The sequence below is a fragment of the Pseudorasbora parva genome, chromosome 8, assembly GCF_024679245.1.
Source record: "Pseudorasbora parva isolate DD20220531a chromosome 8, ASM2467924v1, whole genome shotgun sequence".
Classification (NCBI taxonomy): Eukaryota; Metazoa; Chordata; class Actinopteri; order Cypriniformes; family Gobionidae; genus Pseudorasbora; species Pseudorasbora parva.
In genome coordinates this window covers 14,865,834-14,890,859 of record NC_090179.1, presented here as the reverse complement: position 1 = coordinate 14,890,859, position 25,026 = coordinate 14,865,834, and the positions used below count along the sequence as shown (strand labels likewise).

The 25,026-nt window shown below is 39.1% G+C and overlaps 1 protein-coding gene across 1 annotated transcript in view; it reads right to left on the bottom strand.

The window, feature by feature from the left end:
- Nucleotides 1-14,132: 14,132 nt before the first annotated feature.
- The window catches only part of slc36a4 (solute carrier family 36 member 4), a 39,039-nt gene continuing 28,145 nt past the window's right edge, over nucleotides 14,133-25,026 (bottom strand). The window contains exon 12 of the mRNA XM_067450192.1: nucleotides 14,133-14,853. Within this exon, the coding sequence (XP_067306293.1) occupies nucleotides 14,558-14,853 (296 nt within the window). The 3' untranslated portion in view covers nucleotides 14,133-14,557. The remainder of the gene's footprint in view (nucleotides 14,854-25,026) is intronic.

The following is a 25,026-nucleotide window of genomic DNA, read 5'->3' as shown; positions in this document are numbered from 1 at the left end:
TTCTGCTTTTGTAGCTCATCCGCCTCAAGGTTGTGTGTGTTGTGGCTTCACAAATGCTTTGCTGAATACCTCGGTTGTAACGAGTGGTTATTTCAGTCAAAGTTGCTCTTCTATCAGCTTGAATCAGTCGGCCCATTCTCCTCTGACCTCTAGCATCAACAAGGCATTTTCGCCCACAGGACTGCCTCATACTGGATGTTTTTCCCTTTTCACACCATTCTTTGTAAACCCTAGAAATGGTTGTGTGTGAAAATCCCAGTAACTGAGCAGATTGTGAAATACTCAGACCGGCCCGTCTGGCACCAACAATCATGCCATGCTCAAAATTGCTTAAATCACCTTTCTTTCCTATTCTGACATTTCAGTTTGGAGTTCAGGAGATTGTCTTGACCAGGACCACACCCCTAAATGCATTGGAGCAACTGACATGTGATTGGTTATATTATATTATATTATTTATATATATATATATATATATATATATATATATATATATATATATATATATATATATATATATATATATATATATATATATATATATATATATATATATATATAATTAGCGAGAGAGAGGTTAAAGGGAATTAACAGATTTTATAGCATTTTACAAGGATGGATGGACGAATGGATGGGAGCAATATTAGTTTGGACAGGATTTGTTTTCTTAATGACGTTTGAGCTACAATTATCAAAACAAGACATCTGTGATTTGAAACAGTAATTTGGGTGTTCACGATGTCTGCAGGTTTTAATAGCGTGGGAGTGTCTGTTGTCTGGATGTGTGCCTCACATAACCCCCTGAAATTATCAAACCCGATGGTAATCGTTATAACACAATGTATATAATTAAGGAAAGGACAAAATTGTTTTAATTGACATAATTATCAAAAGTGGATGTTCTCCTTTTATCTAATTCTCCTTGTATGTTTGATTTGATGCCAGCAGTACTTGAAGCACCAGCTGTTATTGTACCATAATGTTAGCAAGGTCTAAATCCATAAAATGAAGGTTCACCTGGCTGTGTGACAAGAAATGTAGCATTAGTTAATGTATTTGACAAAGGTCAAAATAAATGATGTTTTATGAACAAAGTTCGGGAGAAGCACGTTCAGGTAATTGACACAAGTGGAGAGCACACAGCTAATCAACAATAAGAGGTTATATATATGCAGCAGTCCTACCTCCGTTCATTGACAGTCTAGTCGAGGGGTACTCTGGGTTCAGGCCATATTCAAAGCTGGCCAAATACACATTTAAATTTACTCTCCATAAATTATATGTAAGTGTGAACTTGTGAATTTTGGGTAAGTGTTGTGAACAAAAATAGAGGTTTAAAATCACAACGTAGGACTGCAAAACACATTTACCTGATTTACAATTGGCTGCTGTGTTTGGTACTCATTTTAAACCACTTCCTCCAGATTGTCTCAAATGCATTTTGGAGAATATTTACACTTTGATTTCGTGGAGATTTCAATGTGAATTTAAACATTATCAAACAACTCTCCCAAACCAAATTATTCATTCTGTGCAATGCACACACATGTTCACAGTCTGTATTTGTCCTGAGGAATTTAGGAGAAACATCTGAGATAAAGTTAACACTTTAATCAGTAATTCAGTTTTCTGAGCTCTGAAACAACAACACATTTTTTGTGCATATAAAATGTGTTTTACTAAAAGCCTAAATACCAATTAAAGGACTTATCTTGGCAAAACAGAACTGGAAGAGAAAATAATGAAATGCTGAAATGATTTTGCAACATGGCAGAAAACAAATACAGTATAAAAGATACACAAGCATAATGTTAAAAATCTAGCTGACATTCATTTTAAAATAAGGAAAATCATGGTCCATCCTTCTCACTGAAAGGTTCACATACTGTGTGCTTTAATTAGCATCTGGAAGGAGTGCTAAAGCTCTTCTGAACCCTAAATGTTACGCTTAATACAGAACTTAATACTCACACCAGAGGCAGAAGTGAAAATCACACCGAATGCACTGGATTTACAACTCAAAAAGCACTCGTTAGCTTATTCGTCCCTGCATGACCTCAGTCCCGGTATACTTTGGATGCAATATGGAGATCTATTCCCTATCTCCCAAAAGAGGCTCAAATTATCCATGTTCTCCTAAAACAAGATGAAATCATATGGTGAGGCAGTGTTTCGTTTTTAACTCAAGACTGCAAAAAGCCTCATAGATTATCTGAGGACACCAGAATGATTGAACATAGGGAATTTAAGTAAGAAGTATGTCACAGAGAGAAGTTTCAGACAGGGGACCTTTCTTCTTTTTACAAGATGTAATATACAGTTGTAAGAAAGTTTGTTGACCCCTAGCAAAATCTGTGAAAATTTGAATAATTAAAAAAAAACCAAGAGGGATCATACAAATTTCATTTAGTACTTTCCTAAATAAGATTCACAAGACAAAAAAAATGCTGAATTTATAAAAAAAATTACCCCATTCAAAAGTTTATGAACCATTGATTTTTAATACTGTGGGTCGTTCCCTGGAGGATCCACAGCAGTTTTGTGATGGTTGTTCCTAAGTCCCTGCATCTTTTGCATATTTGAACCCTTTCCAGCAGTAATTGTGTGATTTTGAGATCCATCTGTTTAAAACTGCAGGACAATTGATGGACTCAAACATAACTATTAAAAAAGCTTCAAACATTCACTGATGCTCCAGAAGGAAAGTATTTTTTTTTTTCATTAACAGAAGATTAATGCATGTTTCCTGGAAAACAAATTAAGTAAAATTTACCTTGATCTTTAAATTTAAAAAGTTTTCTTAATGCATTTTGTATGTTATCTCTTATTTTTGGTCAATTTAATTACATTCACAAATTCTGCAAGAGGTTCACATACATTTTTCTTGCAGCTGCACTCTAAAAAACAAACAAAAAAAAACGTAAAAATAGGGCACAATGTACTTTATAAACATTAAGGAATTTTCCTTATTGTTTTTTTACAGGTGTTTTACCTGTATTTTGAATTTTACGGGTCAACGGAAATGTCACACTGCTAGAATCTGCAAATGGCTTGTTCTGAGACACTGCTTTTGATTTATAGCGATTTAAAAATAGGAATGGGTGGATTTTTACCATTATATGGTGTATACTGTAAACCCTAATGCTCAAAATAATTAATTGGTTTGAGTAGAGCCAACTCAAACATAAGTGGAGAATGAGTTTGAGAACAGATTTACAGTGTGTTCAATGTATTACATTGTTCTGTTTTATGTTAATACCATACCAAAGCATTGTGTAACCAAAAAGCAATGTGGCATTTGTTTAATTAGCTAGTTAAAGCTTGTCAAGTTTTCACTACTAAAGATTACATGGTATTTTTAAGTTGAATGTATGAATTAGCTTACTCAAATATTTCAAGTTCTGCTTACTTAAACTTCAAATTTCTTAACTTAAAAAAATTGAGGCAACTGACAATTTATTTATTTTTTTGCCAAATTATTCAGGTTAACAGTGTGGTTGTGTACACACACTGCCACAACATTTATGTTTAAACACCCTGTAAAAGTGAATTTAGCATAAAATGCCTCTTTTAAATGCAGAAATGATTTTTAGTTTTGCGAATTATTTGTATCAAGAGACTCATTCGGAGCAACGTATTTGTAACATCATTTAGAAGACATGATTAGAAGTTTAATGCGTTTACTTGCTCCTCGCTTTTTAAGCATGTATTGTGCAACTGCACCGTCAGCAACTTCTCCTAGCATTTGCCATGATTAATGCGATTTTAAGTCGCTTTGATGAGAAAAGCCTCAGCTAAAAACAAATGATCATGTAAACTGAAACACTTAAGTGTAACTTAAGTTAAAGAAATGGGATTGTCAAGATTTTTTAGCAGGCATTTTCAATGCAACTCCTAAAACAAAATATATTGAATGTATTTGCCATAATATAAATACTTTTCTGCTGGCAGAATGGGCTTTTAAAGGGGGGGTGAAATGCTGTTTCATGCCTACTGAGCTTTTTACACTGTTATAGACTTGGATTCCCATCCTAAACATAGACAAAGTTTCAAAAACTAATGTTGGACGTTTGATGGAGTATTACTGTGTCAAAAATACTCCTTCCGGTTTCTCACAAGTTTCGGAGAGTTTTTTTAGAGTATGGGTCGACTTGACGTCGATTGAGCGGAAGGTCCTTGTATGGGCCGTACGGGCTCTTCTCCCGGTAGGGTGCGTGCGCGTGACTAGAGCGAGAGAGGAAATGCACGCCCATAAACACTCTCTCAGCTGCAGATCCACTCGTCCGTGAACACTTCTGTCGCGCGCCGCGCTCCACTTTATTCCTGTGGGTGACGTCGAGCGACTTCAAGGCTTCAGCACAGCATTCCGGGAAGGCAGCGCTGCATTTGAACCGATTTGAACGCAGAAATGATGGGAAGCTTCACAACATCGCTTCAGTCGTGTCACAAAGTGGATCTCCACGGTCACTGCTGTCACAGGACTTCACCAAATCATACCAAAGAAGTGTGTTTTTGACGGAGTGGTCCCAGCGATAAAGGTTCGGTCCTGCTTTGGAAGCAGCCGGTGAGTAAAACTGCTTCAAATGTCTGTGCTGTTGGCTATCGTCGCGTGAGTAAACATCAGTAAACGACACGATCGCGTGCTTCGTCATTCTAACGGACTCCATTGTTGTTCTATGTATAACGTTACACTAGTCTGACGTGCAAAACAGTTTTGCTTGCTACTGCTAAGGTTTAGTCGCATACAATAGTCCATAAACCGAATCATGTCCTCATAAACTGCGACACAAATGTTGACAGTCCACTAAATACAGTACACACCACAGAGACGGACGTCCTGCTGTTGCTGTTTCTCCTGTTCAATTTATTTCAGCCTCCGCATTTGATTCTGGATCATTATCTGTATTAGCTGAGAATCGATAGCCATGGGTTTCTCCACGCTTGAGGACGTCACCGCTTTGTGCGCATTCATCATTCTTTAGCTCCGCCCACAAGATACGCCTCCGGGCGCTGGTTTTTTTCCGGAAAGAATCGGTACAGCCTATATTTCTTTTATAAATATAATAAAACTAAAGACTTTTCGGAGATATGAAGGATGCAATACTACTCTATAGGTACTCAAGATTGACATGAGATTGACTGAAACTGAGTGTCCCCCCCCCCCCCCCCCCCTTTAATAAAACATGGCTGCCAGTGCGAGAGGCGGAAAAGGGGAACAATGATATGGGAAGAAACTGGTTATTCGATCGGCCAGAGATAAGTCGATTCTGAAAAACCTGTGCAATGTGTTAATTAATCAAACTTTCTTACTAAATGATGTGGCTACCATTCAACAACTATATCTGTTAAACGTTTTCTCATCAAAACACTGCTCCAAATATTGTGCAACATAATACTCAGTATTATCACTCAGTATTTTAATGAACAAACAAATGACCTAAAAAAACAAGCCCTCTATTGAGTTAGTCACAACCATAACACGCACTCATTCTTGCAAAAAAACGGATTTAATGCTTTCAGTACAGTAACATATTTTTTACACATCTACCCAGTGGCTCAAAGGTGTGATAAAAATATGACATTGCCATGAGTTTTTGTGCGTGAACAGATGCTGTCTATATAGTTCATACTGTACCATAATCTATACTCTAGTGGACCTTTTTCAACTAGATCTGTATCAAAATTGTCAAACCAAATACGCAAAATATAGACCAGTTCAGAGTGCACATGTTCACTGAATGTTAATAAAAATATAAAATATGGAAACAATCTGAGAGGGAGAAAAGGAAGTGTAAGATAGGGAGAGCAAGATGTGGAGTGTTGTGAAGACTGTATCTGGCACACAAGAGGTTTTTTTTTTTTTTACTTTGCCTTACTTTGATACAGCTATACGGCTGTCAGTTACAGTACAGCAGGTGTGTCTAAACTTGGTCCTGGAGGGCCACTGTCCTGCAGAGTTTAGATCCAACTTGTCGCAACACACCTGTCTAGAAGTTTCATGTTTTCCTAGTAAGACGTTGATTTGCTGGTTCAGGTGTGTTTAATTGGGGCTGACATTAGGCCATGTCCACACAAATATGCTTTCGTTTGAAAACCATCTTTTTCTCTCAGTTTTGGCCTTCCGTCCACATTGAGACGGCGTTTTAAGGCAACGAAAACGTTGCTTTTTGCAAATGCCCTCCAAAGCGGATAAATCTGACACTGCCGTCTTCATGTTGTAGTGTGGACTGTGAAGACGGAGGTATTTGAAAAACGCTGATGTTTAGTCATGTGATGCATATTGTACCGATGGATATGTATCTTTTTTACCACTATTGTGCCATTTATATGCTATTCACGTTGCTAAAGTATAAGTTGCTAAAATATGTTACTTTGCACACTTCATATCACATACTTCATGTCCTGCAAGGATGACTGAAAATTTACTTGTGTTTGCTGTCCTGTGGCAAAACATGAGTTGCGTTTTAGACCAAACATTATGGTTGATCGTTGCGTGGTAACTTTATGCCGCCTGTATCGACTCAGTGAGCTTGTATGCAAGCATTCTAAGTTGAATTTGCCGTTTCAGTGTGGATGAGACACTTTTTGAAAACTTTAGTGTTGATGGAGAGCATTTTGAAACAAACTGTTTTCAAATCTATCCGGATTAATGTAGACGTAGCCTTCTTCATTTTGAGTCTGCGCTTTTGTGCCATTTGGGATCCAGCCAGCATCTGGTACATGTGGATTCCACGTGTGGTCTGGATCTGGGCTCTCTGGGTCTGTACCTCCCTTAGGCAGTCATTTCTGCAAAAATACAATACATGTTAAAATTAGGTTTGAGGGTGTATAACAAGTGCTACAGTTTACGGTACATTTTGTTTAATTTCTCCCCTCATCTAGAGTAGATGATTCTTTCAGCTCTCTCTCCAGTGTTAGTGTGCAGGGTTGTGCCTAAAGGGGGTCTCACACCGGACACGAAGCTCAGCGCAGGGTCTCAGGTAACCTATCTCGCCACCAGATGCGCACATTATACACGCAAGCTCAATTTTGAACCGACTTCTGACAGAAGAGCTGCACCATGGGTGTATCTTGTAGCACAGGGTGAAATCATTACATTGACGATTTGAGGGAAATATAATATAAATTTCATATAAAACCTTGAAATAGTGCTCTGTGGGGCACTCATTGTGTACACTCATTGAATGTGTTCAAATTTTAAAGGCGCGGCTTGGCTGCGAAGCTCGTGCCCTTAAAGGGGTCGCACACCGGACGCGAAGCTTAGCACCGCACGCGCTACGTCTTTAAAATATTGAGCACCCCCATATTGCCAAAGTGGTATGATCCTTGTTTCATAACACCCGCAAAGATTCGACTGTGAGATCAGCATATCAATGCATCGACTCTTCGACTATTCAGGGTCTCCCCAGCGGAGTTACCTGTGCTCCTATTTATTTTTTCCTGAGATTCTGATTGGTGTCATCAGTTTGGATACTTTTGACAAAGTTTTGTTGCAGCCCTCAACTGATGTTGATGTTGAAATGTTGTGTTTTGGCCTGAAGCTCCGCCCTCCACCTATCGACCAATCAGGAAGTCAGTAGTGTTTGGGTATCTGGGTTGCCAACTCTGCTCTAGTTACCACAGCTGCTCTACAAACGTTCCTGCTGATCCTGCAGCCTACCTGGCAACCTCGAGTCAGGGGGAGGGGGAGGGGGAGACACCGCTCTACAGTCATTTAAAAGTGATTGCAGTACCAGTTTTGGCCACAAACTTACATGCACTTTCTTTAAACAATCGCTAGGACACATTTCTCAGTTCTTTGGTAATCTTTTTTTAAAACTCTACTCACAGTTCTCTTAACCAACTTTCATTTTGGCACAGCAGTTAATTTCACATTCACAATGTATTAAAACTACCAAAACTCTCAAATCAACTCTCAATAACCCTAGCGAAGGTTTTCAACAAACAGTCACTCATAAAACAACGACCTTAACACAAACAACAAGGTGGCATTACACTTTTTTTTAAATGTAAATTTTCTTTACAAAACAATGACAATCTTCTCAAAATTGTGTTGATTGTATTCTGACAATTCCTTATTGGACATGTCCTCATTACTTTTTGAAACATCACAAAGCACGGATGTACCTAATACAAAAGAAGCAACTCCAGTTGATTAGCAATTCATTGGTTTGTGCTAAATAAGAAGCGTTGTGGCGCTGGAATGTGTTCACACAAAGGAGCGCTTCGATCTATTGCTTAAGGCTGTTGTGTAGACTCGTTCCGATGAAATCACAAAACAAAATGCTGCTCTTGATATACAATCACTGATGAACATCTTTGGTTTTAATGATGAAAAAAAAAAAAAAAACTATGAGCGTAATAGAACCCAGAACCTCTGGCACGTTTATCAAAATTTCTATCACCCAACCATTAAAGGGGATCTATTATGCAAAATTCACCTTTACATGCTGTTAGAACATAAATGTGTGTCTGCAGTGTCCTTATTTTTTAATAAAAGGCAACAAGCTTCAGTTTCCATTTTAGTAAGGATCCTTTCTATGCAGGTTTTGTTGGTAGATTCTGACAAGCACACTGCTGGATAATGTTTTATTAGCCTCAATAGTGTGGACTTATTGTTCACAAATCAAAATCCAGTCCTGTAATTTGATATGTGCCTCAAATTCTTGAATCTGTTCTATCACCATCTCAGATTTGAGTTGCAAAACAAGGACTTTATGTCTGATAGGAAGACACTTCACTGATCCCTGAAGAGCAATTCAGGCAGATTTATAGAACGGTAAACAATCGTATTTTGTTACATAAGCGCAAATACGTAAAGATTATGGATTGCAGTGATTTCGACGGAGGATGTGTAATGATCTGCTCTGGGAGCCACAGATGACCTGTCAGTCATCACAGACGGCCTCTCAGGTGTTTAGACAGACTTGGCTTTTCCCATCCATTACTCTGAGCGTTTAGCCAAGCCTGGATCAGCTCATCCATTACTGATCACTGCAGCTAGACACATCCGTCTCACTCCATCTTCTGTAGACACACACGCTCTCATTCACACACCAAGAATCATTTCCATTGTGCGCAAATACACAGGGATGTAGCTTTCATTATAATACTCATTCAACTCATTTGTCACATTTACCGCAAATACAATGCTTGCAAAAAAATACACTTTTGGACGTATAGCAGTCTATTACCATCATATGTTGTATGATGTACCATGGTAGACAACCTTATTGAATACTTTGCATGCACACTTTTTTTTAAGTGAGTGCAAATGCTTCTTGCTACGTTCAATTTCATGCTTTGGTGCGTTCTGAAATGTGTCAGATCGCAATTCATCATCCAATACAGTGCATTGGACATTATGGACATTAGCATAAATGTCTTCTTCTATAGTTAGTTCTCTGCAATTTCAGTCATAAAATCCAATAGCTTCAAGTCACATGGCATTTATGGCTCAGATGATGTTCTCAAACTTAATAACATGTCAATGTGAAATAATTTACTTGCTTAAAGGGTTAGTTCACCCAAAAATGGAAACTACCCCATGATTTACTCCCCCTCAAGCCATCCTAGGTCTATCCGTTGCAACCCTATGGGCACCCAAAGCTAGGAGGGAAACGAAGGCTTGTCTGGTCTGAGCCAACAGAAGGTCTACTCTCAAATATTAATGATGGTTATGAGAGTGATGTGTGGATTCCACGTGTACCAGATGTGGGCCAGATTCGGGCCAACAATATGTCGCTGTCTGGGAGTGCATCGCATTCTTCTGCATATGGGACTATAGCCTCAGACCAATTAGTGCTCCTTTGATGACCCCATCTACGGTCGAAAGCACCTCTGTGAGTGTCAGACCTTAGAGCAGTGGAAGAATTCGGTCCAAATGAGTCCTATTTTCTTCACTTGGCCGGCTGTGTACGTGTGGAGCGCTTACCTGGGAAGTGAGGCACCAGGAGGAACTTTTGGGATGACAACAAACCGGTGGAGGGAGTGTGATACTCTAGCCAATGTTCTGCTGGGAAACTCTGGCCATTTATGTGGACATAAATGTGACGCGTGTCACCGTTCATGACAATGGTGTTCCCTGGTTGAAGTGGTCTCTTTCAGCAGGATAATACGTCCTGCCACTCTGCACACATTGTTCATGAATGGTTTGAGGAACAAACCGTCTGCTGCTAGCATCTTTGGTGCCAGAAACCACAGGACACCTTCAGGGCACTTATAGAGTTTATACCTCAGGGGGTCGGCACTGTTTTGGCAGCATTTTCCACAAAAATGTTAAGCAGCACAACTATCCATAACATTGATAATAATGCAAAATGTTTCCTGAGCAGCAAATCATCATATTAGAATGAGTTCTGAAGGATAATGTGACACCGAAGACTGGAGCAATGATGCCGAAAATTCAGCTTTGATCACAGGAATAAAATTGAAATTGCAATATTTCACAATAAATAGATCAAGCGTAGACTTCTTAAAAAACATTAAAGGAATTTTACCAACCCCAAAACGTTTGAACAGTATGTGTGATTTAACAATAATGGATGTGGTGACATTAAAGGAAGGGTTCAGTACAAATGAATGTCTTTCTTTTTATGTAGCTATTCCCTTACATGTAAAAACAATTATGTATAGCAAGAAGAGTTGAGGTACAGACTAGACTTGTCTTTTAACACCAGATCGTGTTTAACACTTCCAAAGCACGTCCAAACGTCTGTTATTATTTGCTATCTGCTCTTCCTCTAAAACTACTCTCCTGTTTTGCTGGGTAAAATGGCTTGCAAAAAAGGGAATTCACTTCATCTATGTTCGTGGGGGCGAGAGCAATTCTTTAGTCAAGTGTTCATGTTTCTGGCCTTACAGCCGAATGCACCCGTGCCAAAGACTTCCAGACGTATCAGATCGACGAAAGAAAGAAACTATAAATATACTTTTTCGTAGGCTGCGTCTAAAAATATGCATCACGTTGAGAGCCTTCCCTCTGAATTATGCACGTTTTTAAAGTGAGTCCTACTGCTCTCATTTGAATGATAGATGTTAAATTTCGTGCACGTCTAAAATAGATTTCCCGAAAAGGAACCGGTGGATGGAGGAGGGTGCGCTCCTTCAGAAATCATTTCCAAAAGAGCGGGCGAGTCCTTTCTTACTCACTCCATCTCGCTCGCTTTGTGATCTGCGCTATATTTAGCTCGGAGAAGTCTATTTTTGTCCTCACGTGCCAGACAGACTCCCCTCACGCACTCGTGCTCTCGTGCAAATCCCCCCCCCCCCCCCCCTTTCGTTCTTTCTTCCTCCCACCCTCCTCGCTCTGCTCTCCATCTCGCTTTATTTTTCAGCTTCTAATTTGCTCCATCTCTCTCTGATCCGAGCGTTTTGCCTCTCGCTTTTCATATTCTCCCTCTCTCTCTCTCTCTCTCTCTCTCTCTCTCTCTCTCTCTCTCTCTCTCTCTCTCTCTCTCTCTCTCTCTCTCTCTGGAGCTCTTTGGAGCTTTTTTCAGATATATTTAATTAATCAGAAATGGGAGGAAACATCCAGACCTCAGGAGACGGGACAGATCTGAATTTCTATAAAAAGCAATCTTATTAAACGTGACTTATTTCAATTTAGCCACAGATGACCGTTATGATATGGAAAACGAGCAATTTAATTAATGCATTGATACATTGCATGATTTATTTAAAGTCACTGTTAAATGGACCTTATGTTCCGAGTCTTATTGTGAACGGTTCATCGGAAAACTATGTCTTTATAACCTTTGATCAAAATCTAATAAAATTCTCTGACATTGAAATTAATTTCCTTTCGGCTGACATCACTCTTCCAACCCCTGATACAATCTATTCCCAATGGTTAAGTACTGCCTTAAATTTATCCTCATTGATTATGCTGTTTTACCTGGAAATATGGCAGTTTTTGTACTGAAGAACTTAAATGGACTTAACAATATAAGTGGACGTAAACTGGGTTAGAAAGTTTCAATACAAAATACAGTCTATCTTTTCTAATAGGCCTACTACAGAAAGTTGACTCATCCCTCAGTTTGTAAAAAGCTAAACTAAAAAGTATGTTACTAACATTTGCACTGCACTTGAATGAATGTAAAGATTATGGCAAAGTACAGCCATGTTTAAATCTGGTATTGAGATTAACCGGATCACAAGTGGGCAACACTAAATGCAGGTGTGAATGGGGTCTAAAGTGTTTTGAGGTTGTCCACTTTCAACCACTTCCACTGGATTAACCAGCATTAACTTCTTGAGCAATTTAGCTCATCTGTTTGATCGGACCACACGGGCCAGCCTTCGTTCCCCACGTGCATCAATGAGCCTTGGCCACCCATGACCCTGTCAACGGTTCTTCACTGTTCCTTCCTTGGGCCTCTTTTGATAGACACTGACCACTGCAGACCGGGAACACCCCACAAGAGCTGCAGATTTGGAGATGCTCTGACTCAGTCATCTAGCCATCACAATTTGCTCCTTGTCAAACTCACTTAAAGCCTTACGCTTGCCCATTTTTCTGCTTTTTACACATCACCTTTAAGGAAATGTTCACTTGCTGCCTAATATATCCCACCCAATAACAGGTGCCATGATGAAGAGAGAATTCGCGTTATACACTTCACTTGTCTCGACATATATAAATATTTGTGGTCCATTTCGAGGACGTAGAGAGATTACGACTCGATTACATCATTCGAAGTGCGTCAGGGGAGTGGGCAGAGCTAAAGAGATATTTGTTCAACTTTCTGATTGGTGTACTTTTCTGTACAGCATCATGGGTAATGAAGTTTTCATCAATGTTAAACAGAATCATTACAAAAATAAGATCACGCAGACTGACGGCTTCAACAGAAGCAAATGTCATGGATTAACAATCTCGTAGCTCACAGTAGGTCTTTAAAAACGTCTATGGTTATAACTTCATTCATTTTCTCCATAAGGTAAATGATTTTGAGTTTTTCCTTCCAGAACCCAACTGTTGCACTCTATAACACTAGTGTGAGCAGGTACATTTAAAGGCCCTTTCATAACTTATAAGTTATTACCTTTTATAAATAGTTGATTTTTTTCTAAACATTGTGTCCGCGATTATGGAGAGTGAACGTGTTGCCATCAGTAGGCTACGTCTTGTGGCACTGAAATGTTTACATGTGACTCGACTGGAAACATCTGCCCGGATCGATTGATTCCCTGAAGTGCGCGGTTTGTCTCGTCAGATGCGCTGCCGTCTCTGGAGGAGATCCTTAAATTGTCCCACAGACTTTAGAAAGTAAGTGCAGAACCGGCCATGATAGTTTTGAAGTTTTAGCTCCTGTTCAAGATTAACATCCCCTTCAGACTCTGTTCTTTAAGACTGGCTGCACCCAAAACCTTCCTCTCGGTCCTTTAAATAAAATGAAAAGCTCGTCTTCACTGAATGATGAAGTGCCCGTGTTTTCTCAGCTGTCGCCACGAATGTTTTGGAATGTTGGAGCTCTGAAATGTCGCAAATTCGTGTCGCGGCTGATGTGAATGGTTTTGACGCGAAATATTCTCATGCTAAATATTCGCTTATTCGTTACGCTTTTTCGTTACGCGTCCGGTGTGAAAGGACCTTAACTCTGCATTTTTACTAACAATTAACTCAAAATATTACAACTACAATAAAAATTAAAAACTGAAAAGTTCTAATAATTGATAGAATACAAATAAAAAAAAGTGAAAATAAAACAGAAACAACTTTTCCTAACCAGCAGTCCTGCCAATAAACAGTAAACACCAAGAGGATTCTTGATAACGTAATCAAAAATACACCACTAACAGGATTATTTAGAAACGCTAACAATAAAAAAAGCTTCTTCTAATGCACACTCTTATTGCTTGTCTTAACAAACTGAGGGACGATTCGTAAATGATTTTTGTGCTAATTGACAACATACCACAGATGCGGTCGATACGGCTAAACTCGTTTTAAATCCTGAATAGTTCCATTAAAAAGGAGCCTTGCCCGCTTTCTACAATCAGAGTGTATTTTTACTTAACAGTTTAATCATTTAACATGTTTGTCGTTAATTAAAAGATTTATAATTCCCACAGAATATCGCAGCAGTCAAAAAAAGAATGAAAAATAATTAAATATCGCAAGCCTCTGGAGAAAGGATTAGTTTATTAATAATACCTCTAGTCATTCTTTACAGTGTGCAATATTTCTCTCCTGCAGTGGTAAATGCTGACATGCTATATGGTCCACCGAGCTGATAGAGTAAAAGCCATTCCATCTAGGAACAGGGTGGAGTCAAATCCATAAGGCTGTACGGAGGAAATATTTCCTACACACGCCATCAGTCACTCACTCACTCAAGCACGCATCCATGCTACAGCAGCACACCTCGGCCTATGGAATAAAAAATAATAATTGAACTATAAAAAACATCTCAACCCCAATAAGACAAGTTCTCGATCCCAGAGCCGCAGTCACTCTCAGACACTCAGGTGTCTGTCTGTGTGCGCTGTCACAGTGTTAACAGCGGAACGGTGCCTTCATTGATTGGTCCTTCAATCGTGGGCGTGGTCCTCAGGGCGGTGAGGTAGTGGGTGTGGTCCAGTTCCCGTGGTCACGGAGACGCGTCTGTCCTTGGTCGTCGGGATAAATAATCTCCTCCATCGTCACGTAGGTTCCAGTCAGGAAGCCAATGAAGCCGAGGGTGGCGATGGAGAGGTCTTTGAGGAGAAGGAGAGGAGGAGGGGGCTGGCTGGGAAACGCCATGAGCTCCACCAGCGGAGGGAAGACGAGCGCCAACGCTGAGCTGCTCACCGCGCCGACCAATGAGATCACCAGGTCTAACCGCGGTATCAAGGCAGCGGTTACACCTGAGAGAGGGAGGGAGAGAGAGAGAGAGAGAGAGATTAGATGTTAGCATGTTCTGAAGAAAGCATAAGTGATGTTTGCTCGTAAGAAACTCAAATCCAATGATGCTGACAGGTTGCCAAGGTGTTGCTAGGGTTTTGCTTTGCGGTTGCTATAGGGTTTTTAACGTAGTTGATAGGGCATTGCAAAATGTTTTCTAATGCGTGTTAAAAAAGACAAAAGCACAACAGAACTACTAAAACTTGGCATTCTAGGTGATTGCTAGGGTGTTGCTAAGGCATCGTTAGGGTGTGTTGGGATATATAAAGTGTTACAATGCATTTGTTAGGGTGTTCTTGTGGGTTTCTGGAGTGCTGGGATATATAAAGCATTACAATGCAGTTGCTAATGCATTGTGGGTGGTTGCTAGGGTGTTGCTAAGGTAGTCAGGAGAGCCAAAAGTTTGGTCGCAAAATTTGAGTTCATGTCAGTATTTGTGTCTGTGGTACAAACGAGTTACATGTAGAAGTTTCATACTTATGGTCAGGATTGCAAAAACGACTCGAAATACGTTCTGAATTCGGAAATACAAAAACGAAAAAATCCATAAAATATAATCCATTTTGTTTTGTACAGTTTGTGCAATCATTTGAAAAAGGAAAAAGCTAAATGCAACCATTTCTTCACAATTCATCCGGCTGTAGTTTTAAACTGCAGTGTGTGTGTGTGTTTAACTCTCTGACATCCTGACTGGTTTAGTGGTTTGTGGACGAGTGTAAGCAGAGAATTGTGGCTGAAGGACTAAATCAAAAATCAATATTCATCTTTTCTGCTGACGTGGAAGACAAAACCCCTTTTCTTTTCCCTGAAAACAAAGGCACGACAATTCATATCCACACACATACAGCTTTCAGTGGAATGCCTCTAAATGCTCTTCACAGCATTTTATAAAAAGCACACACACTACGTCTGGTTCCCTATCTTTGTGGGGACTCTCTATAGGCGTAATGGTTTTTATACTGTACAAACTGTGTATTCTTTACCCTTACATAAACCCTAAACGACCTACCCATCACAAAAAACTTTCTGCATTCTGACATTTTCAAAAAACCGAATTCTTAGGTCCCTGTGGTGACACGAGTCCCCATGAGTCTGTGTGCATTTAGGTTGAAGTCCCCACCGGGTTAGAAAAACATGAACACACACACACACACACATGCACACTCTCAGGGCTGTACACACATGTTTAATTCATGAGACTCAAGTGTGCAGTGTCACACACCTGCTCTCCAAGCTACATCTTTTCTCTTTCTCTCTTCTTCTCTCCATTACAGAAAGAAACCAGTAACATATAACACACGCTCGATTTTCTCTCTCTCTCTCTCTCTCTCTCTCTCTCTCTCTCTCTCATGCATTCTGAACAGCATCTCACAAACACGCATGAACGCTTCAGTTTCTCGTCTCTGTGTGCTACTGCCACCCTCAGGATAAAGGTTTTGACAGTTCGGTACATGATATGAGAGATAAACCAACACAAACACATGGAGCCACATTCAGAAAGGACATCTAAAAACGAACAAACATGCAAATAACCAAACATGAAAAGAAATAGAGGAATGTGACGTGAGTTCTAATGAAGCAAGCTTCACTATTACTATTCCTCATACTTCAATCCAAGTTCATGTTATTGTTAACTAAAACTACAACTATAAATTTGCTTCACTTTAAATAAATCAACTAAATAAAATTAAAGGGTTAGTTCACCCAAAAATGTAATTAATGGCTCACCCTAATGTTGTTCCACACCCGTAAGACCTCTGTTCATCTTCAGTGAGTCATATGTGATATCATTTAGTTCATTAGAATCTCTTGTAGCATCGATAATACATTTTGGTCCAAAAATAACAAAAACTGTCTTTATTCAGCATTGTCTTTTCACGTTTGTGTTTAAACCTCAAATAAAGATTCAAGCGGTTATGAATCAACGGATTGATTCATGATTCGGATCGCCAACGTCACGTGATTTCAGCAGTTTGGCACGCGATCCGGATCATGAATCAATGCGCTGATTCATGACCGTTTGAATCTTTATTTGAGGATTGAAAACAAACCCGCAAGAGAAGACAATGCTGAATAAAGTCGTAGTTTTTGTTATTTTTGGACCAAAATGTATTTCCGACGCTTCAAGAGATTCTAATAAACTAACTGATGTCACATGTGGACTACTTTGATGATGTTTTTATTCCCTTTCTGGACATGGACAGTATAGTGTGCATACACTTAGATACACTCTCAGACTAAATATAAAATATCTTAAACTGTATCTGAAAATGAACGGAGGTCTTACGGCTGTGGAACAACATTAGGGTGAGTCATTAATGACATCAGTTTAATTTTGGGGTGAACTAACCCTTTGTAAAAACTGCTTGCTAAAAGAAAATGAAAATTTCTAAACATATAACTGTGTGGGCATTAATATAACCACATAATATAATTATCATATACATATATTAATGATACCAAAAACAGTGATCTACAGTAGTGGCCAAAAGTGAAGTGGGGAGGAGATGTTTGTTTTTAATGACCCTACAAGTTCGATTAAACCATCATAATATTTATTTTATACGAGGGAAGAACAAAAGACTAAACTTGGTTGAGGTATTTATCTGACAAATTATTTGGCAAAAATACTAACTACAGCTGCCAGTTTTATTTTACTATGAAAAAAAATGAAAAAAACATAACTGACTACAACATTATCAGCTATTAATATTTTATTGGTTCACATTTATTTCTGCATGCTTATATTTTCTTTGTATGACAGCCTGGCCAAAAGCTGTCTGCACAATTTGGCATGTTTTATTGTGTTATCAGACATAAAACATTGACTCATTCAATGCATTCATGCCATGTCGTTATAACTGTAATTCAGAACTGTAAAACGTGCTTGTAGACTCGTATTTTTCTAAAGGGCATGACCTGTACCACCTGACCACTGCAGATTTAAGGTGCGTTTGACTGGAAGTGGTGCTGTCCAGTAATAAATTAATCAGTGTATGACGTCGGATGAGACATTAAACCGAGGTCCTAACTCTCTGTGGTCGTTAAAAATCCCAAGATGTCCTTCGGAAAAAGAGTAGGGGTGTAACCCTGGAATCCTAGCCAAATTTACCCATTGGCCCCTGTCCATCATGGCCTCCTTATCATCCCCCTCTCCTGATTGGCTTAATAACCTCTCCTCTCCACCAATCAGCTGGTGTGTGGTGGGCATTCTGGCACAATATGGCTGCCGCCGCATCATCTAGGTGGATGCAGCACATTGGTGGAGTTTGAGGAGATTCCCCCCTTTCCAAGTAAAGCAGTTTTGAGGACCAAGAAAAGCGAAATATAAATGTAACAAATTATTTATTATTATTACAGAGCTTTATTTATGGTAATTAGCCGGTTCTCAAGTCCCACGAAGGAACCCCGGATGGAAAAAAGTGACGACATTGAAGGACGAGAGAGGGCCAGGCCTGGATTTTATATTGTTGTTTTGTATCAGTTTATGTGGCAGTTGTCCGTGAGGTGCTGCCGCTTTACTTTCGTTACATATACTGTTCGCCAGTTCCCGCATTCTTCTTCCCAGAGCCTCTAACACTAGCCACGTTTACATGCACACTTTTTTATCATTCTGATTAAAATAATTCCGATTGAAAGATTTAGTGGACTGTTTACATGAGACGTTATCTAAACCGATCTGGGGTTTACATGTGCTGACTTTCAATCGCAGAGCTGTCTGCCACTTCAGAAATGTCGACGCCGTCTTCTCCAGCAGCTGGAATGTGTTCACGGATGCCATAGCAACTCTTAACCCCCACCAGGACTAATACCGTTTTATAAAAGCTATTTATTTGTTGGAAAGTGTAATCATCTCAGAAAAAATTTATTCTTCTGTCAGGCGCAGTTGAAGTAAAAAGTACCTGGGACAAACGCTGTCAAGATGAGAGGGTGTAGCCGGGCTATGTCTGTGTCATTATTCCAACATTATCTTCATAGCTTCTAAAGAAATAAAAAGTTTAACTCTCAGGAAAATACACTTTCCTCTCAACCTTATAGCCTTCGTGTGAGCATGGAGCGCGGTCAGCATTTTCATTCGGACTGGACTTTTAAACTGATTACAGTACTCCATGTAAATGCACCTATTGATACATTGGTGCCAAAATCCAAGAGGAAGGAGAACAGTAACTTTAAAAATCACCAAGTAAACAAAGAACAAACTAAAGTAAAGCGGCAGCCCCTCATGGTCGAATAACCTAAAGCAAAAGGCTTTAGCAAAAAGTCTTCCACTGTTGCCAACTGTTAAACAGAGACTGTAAACTAATGAAGATGAAGAATGGGAGCGCTTTGTGCTCAGGTTCTGGCGTTCTCAATTCTGTCAAAATTATAGCACATACGGCACATCTGCCAAACAGAAAAAACTTATCGGCCAATACATAAAAATGTCAAATATCGGCCATTGAAATATAATCAGTCAACCACTACTTCCGTTCCCAAGGCTCTCTGACTTGGACTTATTGCCACAATTCTTATGAAACAACACATTTTTATTACTATTTGTGTCATTAGGCTGGACATTACTTTTTCCCACTACTGTGAGTGCAGCAACCTAGGATTACATGGCTTCAGTCTTGGAAACAATTGTGTTACCAGTAAGCCTTAATCACTTAACTTCCTACAAGGTGGTTGAGTTATAGGCTTCTTGGAATCTCAGAGATGGGCCTCAGCATGCAGGTGCTTGATAAGCCCTATTGCGGAGCTCCGCGACAGGCCTCAGCGGAGAGCTCCATGATGGGCCTGTCTCTGTAGGGCAGGCAGGTAATAATTCACAGAGCCTCAGGAAGACGGAGATAAATGACCAGACACTGAACGAGTCCCTCAACACTGCCTCAGCTCTCACACACACCTTAAAAGACATTCACGGCCACAAACACAATATATAAAACACTGCACACACGCACGTATATCCATACATAGAACGCACCCGCTAATCTATCACGGTGCTCAGAGGGGTGACGGCCTTGAGCCAGGGAAAGAGGGAGGAAGCACATCAGGCACAAAGAACACAGAGAGAGATAAAAGACAGCATGGGTGAGTGACAGAATGAGAACTTCATCTTTTTATCTACCAGCACGGGCCACCGACCCGCAACCTTCGGTGCTCATTACCCCTGTGTTTAACAGCACTTCTACGGGTCTCTTCTAGAACTTCCTCAGAAGAGCTATGTGCATTAGACATGCGTTCAGTACATTCTAAAGTATAATATTGTACTTTTTACACCACTAAATTTACTAAAAACATCTCGTTATTTTGAACTGAAGAAATCGGCACATGCTCCAAGACATGACAGCGCTGTCCGATTCATGTACGAGCTAATTATTTAACAAGCCTTTTGAATCGGTTTGCAAATCGCACCAAATGATTAATTCGCAAATTGGACTCTTCTCAATTCAACAACAACAGTGAGACTACAGTTAACTAAATTCACAGGTCTGATCTAAAATGAGTCAAGAACCAGGAGATCCTTGTTTCAAGTGCGTGCGACTGATGTCGCGAAAAGTAAGTTACAAATGGTACATTTTAGGATTGATCATTGTAAATGAAAATCACATATAGGAATTTATGTTCACCGACGACTGTCAGGTTTTTTTTTGTACAATCACAGCTCAGTCAGAGCCGTTGAGGTCTGTAAAGCCGCAGTTTCCTCCTATTCCCTAACCATTTCTATTCCTAATCTCCTCCATATCGATTTCAAATAGAGCATTCTGTGCAGAATTCAGATGGATCTGATACGTTTTCTGGTCTGCCCCGTCATGATCATATGATCTGATCTGTGCTATCGTGTCTCTGGAGCAGAGCAAAGTGTGTGTGCGTTGTGGTGGTTTACTTTACACTAATGTGAAACCAGACTTCATTCGCCCCAATGGAAAGCATATTTACACTGTCTGAATGGTTCCCTGTCCCCTATTTCTGTCATTTAACATGTAGAAAATATTAAATGTGTGAACAAGTGACCAATTTTAGCCACAGCTTCAATGGCTATTAATAGTGTATGGGATGGGACACTTAAAATTCAAGAGAGCATTTGATTGGACAGAAAATCTGATGAGAAGCTGAAGTGCAGACTTTTTATATTCTTTGTCAAAAAGCATTTTGTTTTTCCAAATTTTTAAATACCATGCAATACTTTTGATATAAACTGCGCTAAAACAATTGCAATTTGTCGGTAAAGAAATAATTTAGAGCTGTGCATGACTAATAACTTTTATATTTATTATGGAAATTTCCTTGTTGTGAAGGACTTCAAAATTGTATGTATTCATATGACTTTTCTAGGCCTTTATAGTTTTATTTTACTTTTGTTTTCACTGCGAATTAAAATAATTACAATGATTTTCAAGAATGTAGGAACCCTGCATTTCCTAATAAATATCCATGTTCTCATTGTACATGACTCGCCGCATTTCATGGTAAAGAAAAAACAATGTTTCTCATAATCTTTCATCAAAATGTAATGACTTTCTCTGCCTCTAAAATGACTTTTCTGCTGTGTGGGCAGAGAAAATTATATTAACCAATAATATCTTGGCCAATAAACCAATCAAACCCCGATGTGAAAAATAAAGTCCCACCCAACATCATTTCCCAACGACAATTATATTTCTTGAATAATGCATTTCTGAGTAAAGCAAATGCAGTTTAGCAATGAATTAATGTGAAAATATAACTAAAACGTTTTTAAAGAAACCCCACCAAGCTCTGTTCTTTAAAAAATGAATTTACAAGGCATTCATATTTCTTTCATGTCGGCATTTTGCAACTTAAACCTTTGAACAGAGAGAGGAAAAGAGAGACGGAGTATAGCGAATGACCCAAAGGTCAGGACAAAAGAGAAAAAGAGAGTCATGGATGCAATAAATGAAATCTTATAAGTGGAGAACGTGATATGTCCAAGGAGACTAGAGAGATGGATAGAACAAAAGACTGACAAATGAATAGTGAGCAGGGACACTAGGGAGGGAAGGAAGGAAGGAAGAAAGATTCTATCTTCATAGAATGATAGATGAATACAACAATATAAATCGCTGGAATGGTAGATGGTAAGAAAGATAGATAGCTAGAAAATAGCTAGAATGATAAAGCGCAAAAGTACCTGGAACAATAGGGGGCTATAACAATTGGCAGAATGAAGGTTACTATTAAAAATAGGTAAAACAATAGATCATTTGCTGATGAGATATCTAGAACAATAGAAAGAACAATAGATAGTTAACTAGAATGATAAAGATAGCTAGAATGGACGACTAGAAGGAAGAGGTGTAAGTATAGCTTAAACTATAGAAAAGCTTCTAAGATAACAGAGATAGATAGACAGACAGATAGACAGATAGACAGACGGATAGATAGATAGACAGATAGATAGAGACAGACAGACAGATAGACAGACAGACAGACAGACAGACCGATAGATCGATAGATAGATAGATAGATAGACAGAATATGTAAATGAGGTCATTGACAATATTAAATACTTAAAGTATATATATAAAAAAACACACACTGATAGAAAGGTAATTGGAACCAAATGAGACAGAAAGAAAAAGAACACCATTTGCGTTTCAGTCTAACTCCATGTTTCTAATTTTTTTGAAACGCAAAAACACAAAATCCCTCACTTTTTCATTCCCTCTCTGGCGTGTGCACAATTCTTACCACACGCTCTCTTCCACTTTCCTTCTCTTTCTTCATAGCAACACTCTCTCACTTGTACCTGCATGACTGCACGGTGTTAAACAAATATTTATTTTCATATTTTAGGTCTCTGGGAGGTTCACGGTTCAGTGGCAGACTCAATTTTTCCAAAGATAAAAAACATATATCAAAGTAATCCAAAAACCTTCAGGTTTACAATGGTTCACAGGATCCATCCATCATTTTTGGGAGGGGTCCAAACCTCCACTATCTCGCCTCTCATCACCAATGAATACTAGAGGGAGGATTAGGAAGAGGAGAAGATAGGAATGGGGGGGGAAATGAGGGAAGTAAAAAACAACAACAATGAACGGATGGGTCGAGGGAGCCCAGAGAAGACAGGAGGGAAACAAAGAGGATGATAAAGAAGTATAATACAAGATGAGCTTTCCACATCGGCAGAACAAAACCATATTCACCATCCTGGATGTTTTTTATCACTTAGTTCGGGACGGTGCATTTTGGGACTGCTTTCATTATGAAGGACATACATGACTTATATTAATTTTATGTTATTGCATAAAAACTGCTGGAAGGAAATGCCAAGATGTGCATTATTTCTCCAAAAAAAAAAAAAAAAATACAAACCCGATTCCAAAAAAGTTGGGACACTGCACAAATTGTTAATAAAAAAGAAATGCAATAATTTACAAATCTCATAAACTTTTATTTTATTCAGATTAGAATATAGATAGCGTATCAAATGTTGAAAGTGAGACATTTTGAAATGCCATGCCAAATATTGGCTCATTTTGGATTTCATGAGAGCTACACATTCCAAAAAAAGTTGGGACAGGTAGCAATGAGAGGCTGGAAATGTTAAATGCACATATAAGAAACAGCTGGAGGAACAATTTGCAACTTATTAGGTCAATTAGTAACATGATTGGGTATAAAAAGAGCCTCTCAGAAGTCAAGATGGGCAGAGGATCACCAATTCCCCCAATGCTGCGGCGAAAAATAGTGGAGCAATATCAAAAGACAAAGAGTTTTAAATTATTATCATCTAGAGTGCATAATATTCTCCAAAGTTTCAGAAAATCTGGAACAATCTCTGTGTGTAAGGGTCAAGGCTGGAAAATCGAACTGGATGCCCGTGATATGGGGTTGAATGAGTGTGTGTGGAATGGGCAGCTTCCACATCTGGAAAGGCACCATCCATGCTGAAAGGTATATTCAAGTTCTAGAACAACATATGCTCCCATCCAGATGTCGTCTCTTTCAGGGAAGACCTTGCATTTTCCAACATGACAATGCCAGACCACATACTGCATCAATTACATCATCATGACTGTGTAGAAGAAGGATCCGGGCACTGAAATGGCCAGCCTGCAGTCCAGATCTTTCACCCATAGAAAACATTCAGCACATCATAAAGAGGAAGATGCGACAAAGAAGACCTAAGACAGTTGAGCAACTAGACGCCTGTATTAGACAAGAATGGGACAATATTTCTATTCCTAAACTTGAGCAACTCCTCAGTCCCCAGACATTTGCAGACTGTTATAAAAAGAAGAGGGGGTGCCATAAACATGGGCTTGTCCCAACTTATTTTCCCCTTAAAATGATACATTTTCTCAATTTACAATTTTATATATCATCTATATTGTATTCTGAATAAAATATTAAAATGTATAATTTCCACATAATTGGATTTTATTTTTATTCAAAATTTGTACAGTGTCCCAACTTTTTTGGAATCGGGTTTGTATTTACACTCAATTGAAGTGGATAAAAAGAAAACATGCACATAAACTACAATGGAAACACATTTACTGAATAAACCCCTGGATGCGTAACAAAACAAAAAGTCACATAACTTTGCCTCAACAAAGGATGTGATTGGATTATTAGATTAACCAGTGGACCAGTTAAAGTGCCTCTCAAATGTTGGTTTGGACGTTCTGAGATAACATGACAGCGTTTGTTGATGTCACTTCACTGTTAAATACGTAGTATTTACACTGTCAATAAGTTGTAAAATTACCAAAAAGCACCAATAACTTGTGTAACTGGTGCTTTGTGTGTGTTGGGAAGGATTTGCATTAGCATTCACGTTGAGTTGTTTTCTATATTTTTGATGACTGTGGTAGCTCATATCAATTCACAAATTTGATTGTATTATGAAGCTTGGGCTGCTATTTAATAGCTTTACTTTATACTGTTTATTTATGTGTGTGTGTGTGTGTGTGTGTGTGTGTGTGTGTGTGTCAACCTTGGTTTAAATCCCTAAAAATTTGGGTCACGGCTTAATGACCATGGGAAAATGTGGATCCCCTGGCCAATCCAGTTGAAACCACTAGATTATACAACGTGTGTGTGAGTGTGTTTGTGAGGGTTTGTGTGTGTGTCTGTGTGCGTGTCTATGCATGTGTGCGTGCACGTGTATGCGTGTTCGTGCTTGA